Source organism: Drosophila grimshawi, unplaced genomic scaffold (assembly GCF_018153295.1).
Source record: "Drosophila grimshawi isolate 15287-2541.00 unplaced genomic scaffold, ASM1815329v1 contig_44, whole genome shotgun sequence".
NCBI classification, from domain to species: Eukaryota; Metazoa; Arthropoda; class Insecta; order Diptera; family Drosophilidae; genus Drosophila; species Drosophila grimshawi.
Window position 1 is genome coordinate 5,331,629 of NW_025063240.1, and position 12,876 is coordinate 5,344,504.

At 43.1% G+C, this 12,876-nt stretch overlaps 5 protein-coding genes across 6 annotated transcripts; 2 read left to right on the plus strand and 3 right to left on the minus strand.

Annotated features, from left to right (window-relative positions):
* Positions 1-63: 63 nt before the first annotated feature.
* Positions 64-5,772, plus strand: LOC6558393 (sterol regulatory element-binding protein 1). 2 transcript variants are annotated; one of them, XM_032743274.2, is made up of 7 exons: positions 64-314; positions 1,098-2,773; positions 2,838-3,643; positions 3,715-4,163; positions 4,226-4,355; positions 4,596-4,763; positions 4,830-5,772. In XM_032743274.2, the coding sequence occupies exons 2-7, from the start codon at positions 1,144-1,146 to the stop codon at positions 5,196-5,198; spliced, it is 3,552 nt and encodes a 1,183-aa protein (XP_032599165.1). In that variant the 5' UTR covers positions 64-314; positions 1,098-1,143; the 3' UTR covers positions 5,199-5,772. The 2 variants fall into 2 exon arrangements, with proteins under 2 accessions (XP_032599165.1, XP_032599166.1); XM_032743275.2 differs by having other exon boundaries at positions 98-314; positions 1,095-2,773; positions 4,830-5,500.
* Positions 5,773-5,781: 9 nt separating this feature from the next.
* LOC6558411 lies at positions 5,782-10,180 on the plus strand. The gene is made up of 8 exons (XM_001985136.3): positions 5,782-5,820; positions 5,863-5,926; positions 5,986-6,227; positions 8,060-8,228; positions 8,289-8,551; positions 8,608-8,731; positions 9,003-9,628; positions 9,692-10,180. Exons 1-8 carry the CDS (start codon positions 5,782-5,784, stop codon positions 10,172-10,174), a joined length of 2,010 nt encoding a protein of 669 aa, XP_001985172.3. The 3' UTR covers positions 10,175-10,180.
* LOC6558405 lies at positions 5,959-8,544 on the minus strand. The gene is made up of 4 exons (XM_032743280.2): positions 8,532-8,544; positions 7,276-7,794; positions 6,421-7,124; positions 5,959-6,353 (listed from the first exon to the last, which is right to left on the minus strand). The coding sequence occupies exons 2-4, from the start codon at positions 7,772-7,774 to the stop codon at positions 6,243-6,245; spliced, it is 1,314 nt and encodes a 437-aa protein (XP_032599171.1). The 5' UTR covers positions 7,775-7,794; positions 8,532-8,544; the 3' UTR covers positions 5,959-6,242.
* Positions 10,172-11,538, minus strand: LOC6558417. Its single transcript, XM_001985135.2, has 3 exons — positions 10,786-11,538; positions 10,586-10,719; positions 10,172-10,524 (listed from the first exon to the last, which is right to left on the minus strand). The coding sequence occupies exons 1-3, from the start codon at positions 11,420-11,422 to the stop codon at positions 10,294-10,296; spliced, it is 1,002 nt and encodes a 333-aa protein (XP_001985171.1). The 5' UTR covers positions 11,423-11,538; the 3' UTR covers positions 10,172-10,293.
* Positions 11,539-11,706: 168 nt separating this feature from the next.
* LOC6558419 lies at positions 11,707-12,865 on the minus strand. Its single transcript, XM_001985134.3, has one exon. It carries the CDS (start codon positions 12,660-12,662, stop codon positions 11,904-11,906), a length of 759 nt encoding a protein of 252 aa, XP_001985170.1. The 5' UTR covers positions 12,663-12,865; the 3' UTR covers positions 11,707-11,903.
* Between the last annotated feature and the right edge of the window lie 11 nt (positions 12,866-12,876).

A 12,876-nucleotide genomic window follows, 5' to 3' on the forward strand; every position in this document is an offset into this window, starting at 1 on the left:
CACATCGACCTTAATTATGGTATTTTTCATGCTGTCCCCCGCTGGTCCCATTCAACGCGCATTAATCGATATGTCGTATATATCGATACATTGAGTCAGTGCTTAATTACTGTTGCTTCATATGAGTGTTTATCTCACTAAGAAGCCCGTTTAAAATTTGATTGATTTAGAAAAACCAACCATACGAAACGTTTGCAAGATGCGACGGTGTTAGTGTGCGTGTGTGTGTGATGAACTGCAATACATTTGTGGCCGTTAACAATTATGGCCGATCACAAGTTAGAAACAACAACAAAATAGTGCTTATTAAAAAGGTGGGTGCTCTAAACAAATAAAATTTACAAATTATATTGTAACACGTGCATATTCAAATTAATTGCCTGCTACCGAGCTATAAAATAGTAGGAAAGCGCAGGTGAAAACGACGCCGTCACATCGTATGATTCTCGCGCGCATTCTGATTGGTCGAACGCCGCTTTTCATGACTGCATGCATGAGTGTATGTGTACGTGTGTGTGTATATGTGTGTGCATGCGCTCGCTTCTGCGTATACATGTGTGCGTGCGTGTTTGTTATTTTGTTTTTGTTTGCTGCTTGCCTGTTATTGCGCCGCGTTCAAATTGAAATTTCATAAACAAAACAAATGATTACAGCATAACAAATACCCTGCAATAAAAAAATACAGAAATTGGGTACAATGGCTACAGCTCCTAATAGCAAATAATAACAAGTTTTTCAAGAAAAAATATTAGAAATGTATTAATTTTTATAAATCAATTAAATTTGAGCTTTATAAATTCTCTGTATATATTCCAATAAGAATTTATATCGCTCTAATAATAATAAAATGCAGTGCATTTAATATCATCACTAATATTAATTCCTGTTTTCGCAAATAATGCTAAACTTTGCATATATTATAAAAAAAAAACAAATAATTATGTTAAAAATGAATTAAATTTTATGCTCCAATTAAATATGCGCTTTATAAACTATAAATATATATTCCAATAATAATTTATAATGCACCTAAAATTGTAAAAAGGGTATTTAATTGTTGATCAATCATTAAGATTTATTCTCATTTTAATCAGCAGAAGTCAAAAGAAGTCAATTCAACACGCCAGCTAAAAATTATAGACAATGGACATTGATCCTGCATCATTGGACATGGAATTCATCTCCAGCACAATGGGCGACACGCTGGAGATGTGGAAGGAGGAGGAGGATGCGCTCAATATAATCAAGGAGATGATACCATCGGATATGTTAAATAATTTCCTCAATGAAATGGATTTGGATCTGGATATGAATAGTTCGCCGCCACTGCTCGAATGTGCCATGGACATGCAACAGCAGCAGCAGCAACAGCAACAGCAACAATTGCAACCACAACAACAACAGCTTGTTAAAAGTGAGCATGCTTCGCCGGTGCACATCAAGGAGGAGCTGCATCAACAACAACAACAGCAGCAGCAGCCAAATCTCTTCGATTCCCCATTGTACAAACCGGATCCGCTGATTGCCTCCAATGCGACTGGTGGTGGCTTCAATGCTCAGGCATTGCCAACCACAACCATTCACCACATGGACACCAGTCAGCGGCTGCCCACCGCTTCACCAGCAGCAGCCACTCTCTATGCGCTGGCGACGAACAACAATGATTTTGTGTATCAGCTGCCAACAGCAGCTGAAACATCCTCAACGCCACCAACAGCCACAGCTCCAACTCCAAGTAATACCAAAGCGACGCCTCATTACGCTAGCAAGAAGATGCCCGCAATGATGCAGAGTTTCATACTACAGGCACCAGTTAATCCGACGGCAACCACAACGCTCATGTATACCACAAATAATGCCACCATACTGACAGCTACGCCCATGCCGGTGCTGCTCGAGACAATAACAACGGCGACGACGGCGCCGGCGGCGAGTGTGAGGGTTAGTCCGAGTCCCAAGTCAACGCCCAAGACAACGCCCGTGGAGCTGGCACCGACACCAGCTCCGATAGCTGCTGGTCCACAATCTGCACCAACAGCTGTTGCCCCGGCGGCCAAAGTGGCCATTCAGCGAGTGCAACCCAAGGTGAAGGAAGTAAAGCGTTCGGCACACAATGCCATCGAGCGTCGCTATCGCACCTCGATCAATGACAAGATCACTGAGCTCAAGAATCTCGTCGTTGGAGATGCAGCCAAGCTGAATAAGTCGGCCGTGTTGCGCAAGTCGATTGACAAGATACGCGATTTGCAGCGCCAGAACTATGAGCTCAAATCGGAGCTGCAGCGGCTGCAAAGCGAGTTTATGACACGCGACGGTTCCAAGGTTAAGGATCTACTCCAACTGGGTAGCAACGCAGTAACAATGACAACAACGAGTGTTGCGTCGTCCAAGAAGCGTCGTCATCAATCGATCCTTTGCGATACGGATGCAGCTTTAACGCCGCCACGCAGCGATGTCTCGGATCCGTCGTTGTCGCCGCTGCACTCGGATATATCGTTGCCACCGTCGCCATACGGTGGCTCCAATACCAGCTGCAGCAGTCACGGCAGCAGCAGCAAGGACGAATTGTTGGTGGTGCCCAGCTCGAGACGTGGCATGGCCACCCATTCCCGTTTGGCACTGTGCATGTTCATGTTTGCCGTGCTCGCCGTTAATCCCTTCAAGATGCTGCTCCAGCGCAGTCACTTTGGCAGCGATCTGAGCGATTTTGGTGATGCTGATACGCTAGGCGGCGAGATGAGTCGTCAACGGCGCAGCATCCTGGCCTACGATGGTAGTAACTATAAATGGCATTAATATATATAGATTGTAAATTCATTTTCATATTCCACTTCCAGATGATACGGAATACACGGGCTGGCAGCACAGCTCGGGGCTGTGGTTATTGAATTTATCACTGATGCTGGGCTGTTTGATTAAGCTGCTGGTGTACGGTGATCCCCAGTTGGATACCCAAACGGATGCCTACTATCAGCACAAGCAGCGAGCCGAATCGCATTTCGCTCAGGGTCAATCGTCGCTAGCCTACGCCGGCTATCTGAATTGTCTGCACATGTACGGCTTGAGTTTGCCCGCCTCCCGCTTGGAGTGTCATCTGCAAACGTTTTGGCAATTCCTGCGCTTTCTCTTCCATCGCCTCTGGCTGGGTCGTGTGCTCTCCCGCCGGGCCGGCGGACTCTTTTGCAGCGCCGAGACACGCAAGCGGGCCCTTGCCTCGGCCCGTGAGCTCGCCTTGCTCTACAATCGGTTGAATCAATTGCATCTGACTGGGGATCGAAGCAATGATCGCAATGGGATTATGCTCGTGCTCTGTGCCAGCAACATGGCTGAGGTAGCTCATAATTTGTTGACGCCACGCGAGACGATCTGTGTGAATGTAATGGCCGCGTTGCGCATGAAACGCAGTGCACCGAAATGGCTGCAACAGCTCTGTGCCCGCTACTATATGAGTCGAGCTCGCCAGGAATGCGGACGCACTCGAGCCGCCGAGCAGACGCAGGATCTGCGCTGGGCCTTCACTAGTTATGGGTATGGTTATTTTGCTGCGCATGTTTTCAACTATGCTGAGCAGAGTGCCGGCGAACAGGATGGTTTCTTTACACGACTACGCAATCCCTGCGATCCGGCGGCGCATGCCATTAAGGTAATTGGAGAGAGTTTAAATCTCTAGAGGAATAAAACAAATAACTCATTCTCTCATTCCCCTCTTTCTAGCAATATCGCGAGCATCTGCTTCACAAGGCGATTCAGTGTCTGGTTGGCGCCGGTTCACACAAGTCCAGTAACAATAACAAATCTGCACCCAGCCACAACAGCAACAAAAATAGCAACAGCAACAACAATAATAGCAACAGTTCTGGCAGCGAATCGGAACAATTGCAAAATCAGCACAGCGGCACAATTGTTAGCAATGTGCTGAAATATACGTCTCTGTTGCGCGATACGCTGTGGGCCGATGAGGATAAGGAGCGCGACATAAACGTGGTGTGGTGGGCAAATGTCCTGGAGATAGCCGTACATTGGCTGCTCGGCGAGGATACGCTGGCGGAGAAATTGTACGACAGCATCAAACAGCTGCCGGCTCAATTGCAGCACAGCAGCGACAACGATCATCTGCCCAAGGCATTGCACGCGGTGCTGCGCGCCAAGATGATATTGCTCATGTAGGTGGCCAATAATTGCAATCTTATATCTAATGCCTAATATAATCAACCACTTATTGCAGGAGCAATGGCAACACAACGCTGGACAAACGTCTGAAGCATTCAATTAATCGTCTGTGCGATGAGTCCAGTGGCCAGTTGCAGGAATGCCTCACTGTCAATCGCATAACCAATGCCAAGGGCATTAAACTGGTAAGCAGCTCGATGGATGGCTGATAGATTCCTCTGCACAGTTAGGGCAGACATCTCCAGGAGCTGTCACGAAGGTGCATTGTAGTCGCATTGTCTGTCCAAAAATTGCATGCGGCAATACAACTGCAGTGCAAGCTCCGTGCAGTTCACTAGCAACAACTCTTTGATCGCTGATCGATCTGATCTCTCCCTTCGCTCCTCAAAAGTCGCACTTGTCTAATTATACACTATTTGATTTAGCTGTTCCAGTTGCTCACCTGCGATTGGTTGCTGGAGACGCGCACCGCCTTGTGGGAGCTGGAGCACATGGGCATAGAGGATGATGGTTACTATCAGGTGGCCGGCGATGTGCTCGAAAAGTTCCAAACCGATTTAAATTCATTGCGCAGCATTGTCGAAAATATTCCGGTAAGCAGTTCTGCTGAAAACTAAATGAAATCATTCTCCAATTCTACATTCTATGTTAATTTGTAGAACGCACAATCGCGCATCTATTTGTATGAGGCCGTTTGTCGTTTGATGGCCGGCGCCTCGCCGTGTCCCACGCAGCAGCTGCTGGACAGGAGTCTGCGCTCGCCCAACGCCCATTCGTCAATCTTCTGCGGCAGCAAGGATCGACGCCATCAGAATTACGAGGGTGGCGAACGGGAGCGTGCGGCTGCCATGTATGTGGCATGTAAATATTTGCCGCCGGCTCTATTGAGTTCGCCCGGTGAACGGGCTGGTCTCCTGGCGGAGGCAGCCAAAACGCTGGAGAAAGTGGGCGATAAGCGTAAGCTGAAGGAATGCTATCAGCTGATGAAGTCTCTGGGCAGCGGCGGGCTTGCCACCGTCAAGGCTTGATTCAAATATAAATAAGTTAATCTAACCAGAAGAACATGTTCCCACGCTTGGAGTGCACGCATAAATTGATTAAATAGACGCGGCACGCATCCAAGGCACTTGGCACCCCCAAACAGACCGCCTACGCTTTATACCTGCTATATAATTTCTGTTTAGTTTGTAATTTATTGTAATGCACATTTAATGCATCTGGAAAATTGTTTAAACAAGTTGTTTACATACACAATGATTGTGGTTACCATACATATATTTATTTCAATAAATATTTCAAAAGTTCAAAGTCCTTAAAAAATGGCTATGCATGCAGTTAATATCTCAAATAATCGTTTGGCTAGGGATGGCTAATAAAATGTCGCTTATATCAAATTAGCTTGACTAGGGATTTTGAAATAAATGTTACTTATAAGCGGAAGTCACAAAATTGCATATAATTTGGTATCGGTAACAATATAGAAAATATTTTAAGTGTTTTTCATTTAACACGTAATTTGTCTCTATATATAGTTGAAAGACTACCTTGCTACTTAACGTTGCGTTATACTTAATTACCTTTATAAAATGCGACCGACAAAAATTCTTTAAAATGTTAATTAATGCAACCCTGGCCCAATTTGCTCCTTTGGTGGGTATATAAAGCTGCTCTTTGGCATAAAATAACACAGAGGTAATTGAGACGTTAGCCATGTTCGTGGATACAAATTACTGGTCAACAGTTTTAAGTTTTCTGGGTGAGCTTTTCAAGACAAGACACAGAGTTACATTTCTTCTAAAATACATTTATAAAAAGCACAACAATACTTTACGGACTCGCATGCCACTTGCATTTTATGGCACTCCTCGTTTGATATTCTACTAGAGACGAGCTCACCGTTGGCCGTGCTCATTCTGGACCCACTCAACTGGTCCAGTTTCGAGGCCGAGGAGAATGACGTCTATGATCTGAAGCGTGAAGAGTTTGTGGAGCGTGGCCTAGCTTACAATGATTGGATACTCCATCTGACCATTGCCATTGAGAAGGTGCATTGCGAGGTGAGTTCCAAAGAACTAATCAAAATTACATATGGCATGTCTGGTGAAGTGATCTGGCTTACACAGGCAGCATGAAGTGCCCTCGCAATCCAATTTCACATATTGTGGATTTAATTTCCGCCTTAGCTGAAAAATACATAAAAGGAATTTGGTTAAAAATTGTAAAGTTGATTTTTAGTGGATTTGAAGACACCTCTTTTTGTAGTTCGTTTTCTATTTGAAAGTCCACCGTTAGCAGCAATTTGTAGCGAACAACTCCAGTTGCTGATTGCTTTTGCACCTTCTCCTGCAAGGCACACGAAAAGTATTCCAAGTCCAGTTTCTGCCAGAGAATGCCCAATTTTATATGCTGCAGCTGTGAGCAGTTCCCAATCATAGCGAGCAGCTGCATCATACGATCCGTGGACTGTTTGCAATTCAAATGCAGACACTCGAGTTGTCTCAATTGGCTCAAACTTAACAGGGAGTCCTCGCTGCACCACATGTTGCAGACCAGCGACTTGAGTTCCTTGAACTCAACAATGTGCACCACATGCTCCCTAGCCAGCATAGTCATCTGCAATTGCTCCAAGCAATCGCGATACTGTTGGACCAGTGTTCGAAAGAGATTGTGATTCAAGCGAGTGCTCAAACGCCAAAAAATACACAGAGATTTCAGATGAGGAAAATATCCCACATCATCTAGCGCTCCATCAAAGTTATTCAGCGACAAGTGCTCCAACTGCGGGCAATGAACGGACAACGGCGGAAATTCTCGCCTGTAATCGAATCGTATCGAAAGTCGACGCAATAATTTCAGCGACTGAAGCACCTGGCCAAAATCCTTATTATTCAACTCCTTATCTAATCCATCAATGTGTAGCGCCTCCAGTTCCATAAAATGTTTCACCTGCAATACTGCAACATTTTGTACATTTTTATTTATTTTTTTTCAGTATATTTTGATGAATTTTATATTCTGTAACGGTTAAATATTTTCCAACGAACTTTAAAATAATTTAATTATTTATTTTCCGTTATTTCTGAAATAGTAACTTTAAGTTCTTACCGTCGGCAGCACTCGCATCGATGAGGCTTAGGCTTTTCAGATCTTTTCGCTGCAGCATTTTTAAAATAATCAGACCACTACCCTCCGACTCCGACGACTTTTGAACGGAGCGTGTAAACAACAAATACAAGTGTTGCAAATTCTTGCAATGTGCATTCAAGTTAGTCAAGAAAGGTTTCGTGATATTATCGTCAAAGCGTCCATGACGTATTTCGCACTCCACAACACTTACGCCAAACAGGCTCAGTAGATAATCCCAATCCGAACTGGAGCGCAGCATTCGCATATTGATTTTGGCATAATGACGACATTCCTGCCTGGCAAATACGTTACGAAATCGCCAATGTGCTCGGCACAAATTTAATTTGTCTTCGAGCGCTGTCAAATACAAGAATATCTCCACATAGCAATCGTAATTTAGATCCAATATATTTGTTTCAAACTGTTGCGATTTGCCCGCAAGGAATCCCAGTGAACAATCGAGACCAAGTTTCTGCATCGTTTTCTTTCAGTTTATCCCTGTGTTGTGTTGTGTAAACAAAATCTTAAACCAAATACCATTGAAAACTTTTACATTAGAATGGGTATTAGTCGAGCGAAAGTCAGAGGACAGTCGAAGCTGGAAGTCAAAAGTTCATGCGGTCTAAATGTATTTTGTTCGATTTCAAGTTTTCAATTCAAGTTCGGCAAATATATTTAAAATAAATAACTGAGCACTGGCTGGCCTGCGCTGCCACGTTGAGACAAAGCGATTCGTAACAAAATTATTTAAATTTACTTACAGAGTTTCATAGTATTTCAAGAGCAAATACCAAAGTTTACACGTTATTTCTACAATGCCAGCACTTATTCAATTTGGCGATCATTGGAGAACCGATTTATTTTTGTGTACACCGATGAGCTGCTAGTACAGTCTATTGGTTCATCTTATTTTGAAGGTTATCTGATTTATGGTAAGTTTTTTCTTTGTCGTTTATTTTCCACGAAATTTGATTACGCTTTGGTCCTTTAAGATCAACCAAACATTTTGTTGGTCAACGCTCAATATCTAAATGCGAGCATTTTTGAGATTAAAACCAATCGATTTGTTGGAAGGCGATATGATGGATCGGGAACAGTACCGGCAATATTTGATAGGATGCAGCTTTACGATGCCCACGTGAAGAAAGTAATATGGGATAGTGGTTTGGATATGTTTAGTAAATTGTATGATCTAAAAGGCCGTGAAATCGTTTTCGGTGTATTCAATTACAAACCATATATGCTATTAGATTATGTATGTATATAAATGGAAAAATGTATTTATATATTTTCATGTATTATTTTCCTCAGTTAAAAAAACCCGCAGCTTTCGACCGTTTTTTAAATAAATCTGAGGCGGCTGTTGATGGTACCGAAGTTCGGGTTTTACGAACATTCTGCGAACTGTACAATTGTACGGTGCAAATAGATACAAGTGGGTATTTCAAACTTAATATTAGTCAATATTAATGTTAGGCAAAAATCACACCAAAACGCAGAAAAACTCCGTACGATCAGCTGGCCATAAGCTTAGGGCTGACACTAAGCTGATTGAAGTACAATTCCGCGTTATCGAAAGTTCAAATGTATCGATAGATAACCATCTGTTGAAGCATTAAATTTCAAATATGAAACGGTGTTTAAAAAATGTTCCTTTGATTATTTTCAGTTTCTTTAAATATTAAGAACCCTTTGATTGTCTGCAGGTGAAAATTCGGATTGGGGTGATGTCTTTGCAAATGTTACAGGCGTTGGACTGATGGGGATGTTGTTGAACAGAACCGTTGAATATGGCATTGGCGGATTTTTTATGTTATATGGAGGCTATCAGAACATGGAAATGACAACTTTTCTGGGACGTTCCGGTATCACCTGTCTAGTGCCTGCACCGCAGCGAATGATTAACTGGATCCTACCACTACGTCCCTTCCAAGGCACCCTCTGGCTATGCATAATATTTTGTTTAGTTATCGAATGCATTTCGCTGGCCGTCACACGTTTCAAGGAGCGATTGTCGGATGGAATTGGTGCCCCACAGCACAATAGCTGGCAGCAGAGTCTGTACTTTGGTGTTGTTAGCACATTGAAGCTATTCGTTAACCAGAGCACCAGTTATGTGGCAACATCGTATGCTCTACGCACCATTCTGCTGGCTAGCTACATATTGGACATAATTCTGACTACCGTTTATGGCGGAGGATTGGCGGCCATATTGACGCTACCTAAACTTGAGGAGGTCGCCGATTCGCGACAGCGTCTCTACGAACATAAGCTCATCTGGACGGGAACATCTATCGCCTGGGTATTAGCATTGGATATGGACAATACGGATGTTAGTGAATGTCACCATATATCACTTATCATATTCAATTGTTCAATTTTAGTTACCTTTCAGCCCGTCTTACAAGGCCTCTTGGAGCATTATCAAATAAATGATGGTGCAGCCATTGCCAAAAAATCACGCAGTGAACAAATGGGATTTGTCTTGGAGCGATTGCAATTTGGACACTTGGCCAACGCTGATCTGATACCGGACGATGCCTTGCACAGACTTAAGCTAATGGTGGACGATATATACTACAGCTATAGTGCAGCTTACGTGCCTCGCTTATGGCCATATTTGAAAGTGCACAATGATTTCATACTGATGTGGCACTCGTCGGGCCTGGACAAGTACTGGGAGTGGAAGATTTCTGGCGAGTATATGAGTCCGCACAGACATAATCGCATTGCGTCCTCGCAAAGGCCCAATCTTTATATTGGACCCGTTCCCTTGGGGATCGATAATTTTATTGGCCTAATCATGCTGTGGTGCTTTGGTATGGGATGCAGCCTGCTGGCTTTTGTGGGCGAATTGTGGTACTTTTCGATGAAATAGTTTGGAATAGGTTTTATTGACGGGCGACGATATATACTTATTATACAACAAATATATTTAATGCACGCTTGTTACAGTCAAACACTGCTTGCTTACAAATAATAAATGAAAGCCTAAGCTTAACCTTGCAACAGGACGACTTGATCAATGACACGCGTTATCAAGGGATCCAATTCGTTGTCTGGAATTTGCTGCCACAGTTCGTGCAGCATTTGATAGGCCAGTTGCGTTGGTGTTGCGCCAGCGATTTCATGATGTGTGCGCAGCGTTAGAAAGATGACCACATCCGGAGCAATTGGACTGTACGTGTCGCAAATCGTGTGCAGAGCACGTGCCGCTTTTGGGGGTATCTATTAAAGATAAGTGAGAGATGGAGACGGAGATGGTAAGTTGGAGATATGGTCTACTCACATCGTTAAGATTGACTATGAGAAAAACGTTGCCTTCTTTAATTTTCTTTTTGTACTGTTCAATGGGATAACCGTAGTCATCGCCATGTTTCGTTTCGAAATCCTGCAGGCCCATTTCAATAGGTCGCTGGCCATCTGTGTTGAACATAAAAAAGACTATTATTTTGGGACAAATGCATCATTAACCATCACATCACTAACCAAAACATTTGGACGTCTCCAAGGCAATGTCCTGAACTAGTCCCTGTATCCGATGTTCGCTGCTCTTGTTCGAGTGCAGCAACAGGTAGACATTGGGCGACTTGGTCTTCTTATTCAGCAGCAATTCAATGTTGATCGTGAGTGTCTTCCACACATCCGACGACTGTAATGGCTCCCGTTGGCGCAGCTTCTCAAATTCACAGCGTTTCATTTGTGGCTCCTGTTTCAGCAATCGAGTGCAAGCAATTAATGGTAGTATAATCAGAATTGCATATGCAATTAATTTGATATTTAAGCCAGATTTTTGAACGTTCTCTGATTTTGCCAACTGCTGCCTAGGTTTTTCTTTTGCCTCTGACCTCTGTGGTATGGGGGCAACCGGTCGATTGTGTGTTTTTTCTGGAGTGGAGCCACTGTCAAGCCGCACCACGTCTGCTTGTGTATCTGTATTGGTCTCGTCTGTGGACGCGGATCCATCTCCCGACTCCACAAATTCATTTTCCTCATCGCTACTTGAACTGTTTTCATCCTCAGCATTTAACAGGCGTGAAGTTTTGTCAACTTTTGAATATATAGGTATAGGAGATCTAGAGGCGCTGACTTCGCTCGGCGAATGTAAGGGCCTCCTGCTAGTCATCTAAACAATATTGGATTACAATTAACACAAAAAAAAAGAAGAAATACGACAAAAATGTTTTTGCCAACAGACAATCTTATATTTTGTCAACCAATTTAACAGTGAGGGGAAATGCTTCAATATTGTCATCAATGTGGCAACACTGCACGAAATTATATCGATAGCATTTATCGTGCACCCGACAGAAGTTTCAAATGTGCTTTTTGGCGATTGCTTTATTTATTTGTATATTCCATATACTTAAACTTCGACACAAATTTAAAACGAAATTTTTGAAGCATTTACATTTATATTTAATGATTTTGTAAGGTGGGAAGTGGTTGTCTTTCCAAGACTACTTTGCTACATATTTAAGATTAAGTTCTTAACAACCGAGACCAGAGAATTTATCTAATAAATTATATACATTTGTATGTTACATATTTTGTAAGAGTAAAGTCTAATTATATTTAGTCTACGCATACAAAATTATTGGAGTATTTCACTCGGTTACCGCTGGTACCGTATTTAACGTTAAACGTCTTAATCTCCCCAGAACAAAGATCTCATCAATAGCCCTCTTCGCATAGAATTTTTGATCTTCTGTCAGTTTGCGGTATTCCAAGGACCATGTTTGTGCATATATCGCCGATTCTTCGGCCTCGCTAACATCGTGGGACACAAAAACGTCAGAGCGACGTGAATTTAAGTTCGTAATGCATGCGGTACCAACGTTGAGTGGATCACCGTTGCCTTTAGACTGCTGGACGAGAGTCGCACTGTTACCGGCAGCGTCACCACCAGCTCCTCGAAGCGCCATAAATGCAGCAACGTCCGTCGAAGTGGGCTTTTTCTCCACCTCGTCCATCATTGAGGAGGCAGACTCCGAGCATTCATCATTATCCACTTTAAGCTGCGACTCCGCCTCCATTAGAATGTCTTCCACAGACATTTCTGCTTCGTCATCCTTGAACCATTCCTTTGTGCTGTTTGCGTCTGCATATCCATTGCAATACGCCTGTTTCTTCAAATATTGCAAATGACACTTGTGTCTTCGCAAATTTGTCGTGGACTTGTGCGTGAAAGACATCAGATTTTTGCAACCCGTACAATACAAGACGTGCTCCAATATTTTGCCGTCATCTTTTTCAATCTTTCGATAAACGCGCCACACCGTGCTGCGTGTGCTTTTGACATTTGTTGCGAGCTTATAGATGCCATTTTCGATTTTATCACGAATATCTTCGTGCTTGGTGGCCATGTGTGAAGGTTTCCTTGTTTGTTATTTGGATAAATTTGTTATTGTTTCTTCCATTGGCTGACCTATGTAGAGATGGTAAATATCTATTGCATTGCACGATACACGATACTATCGATTGCTGAGATGTATGTAATTTTTGGCAGTCGGGCTTTCTATTAAGTTTGTCATTTCTTCGAAATTTATCAAATGAATTATTACTTTCCAGTAAAAAAAT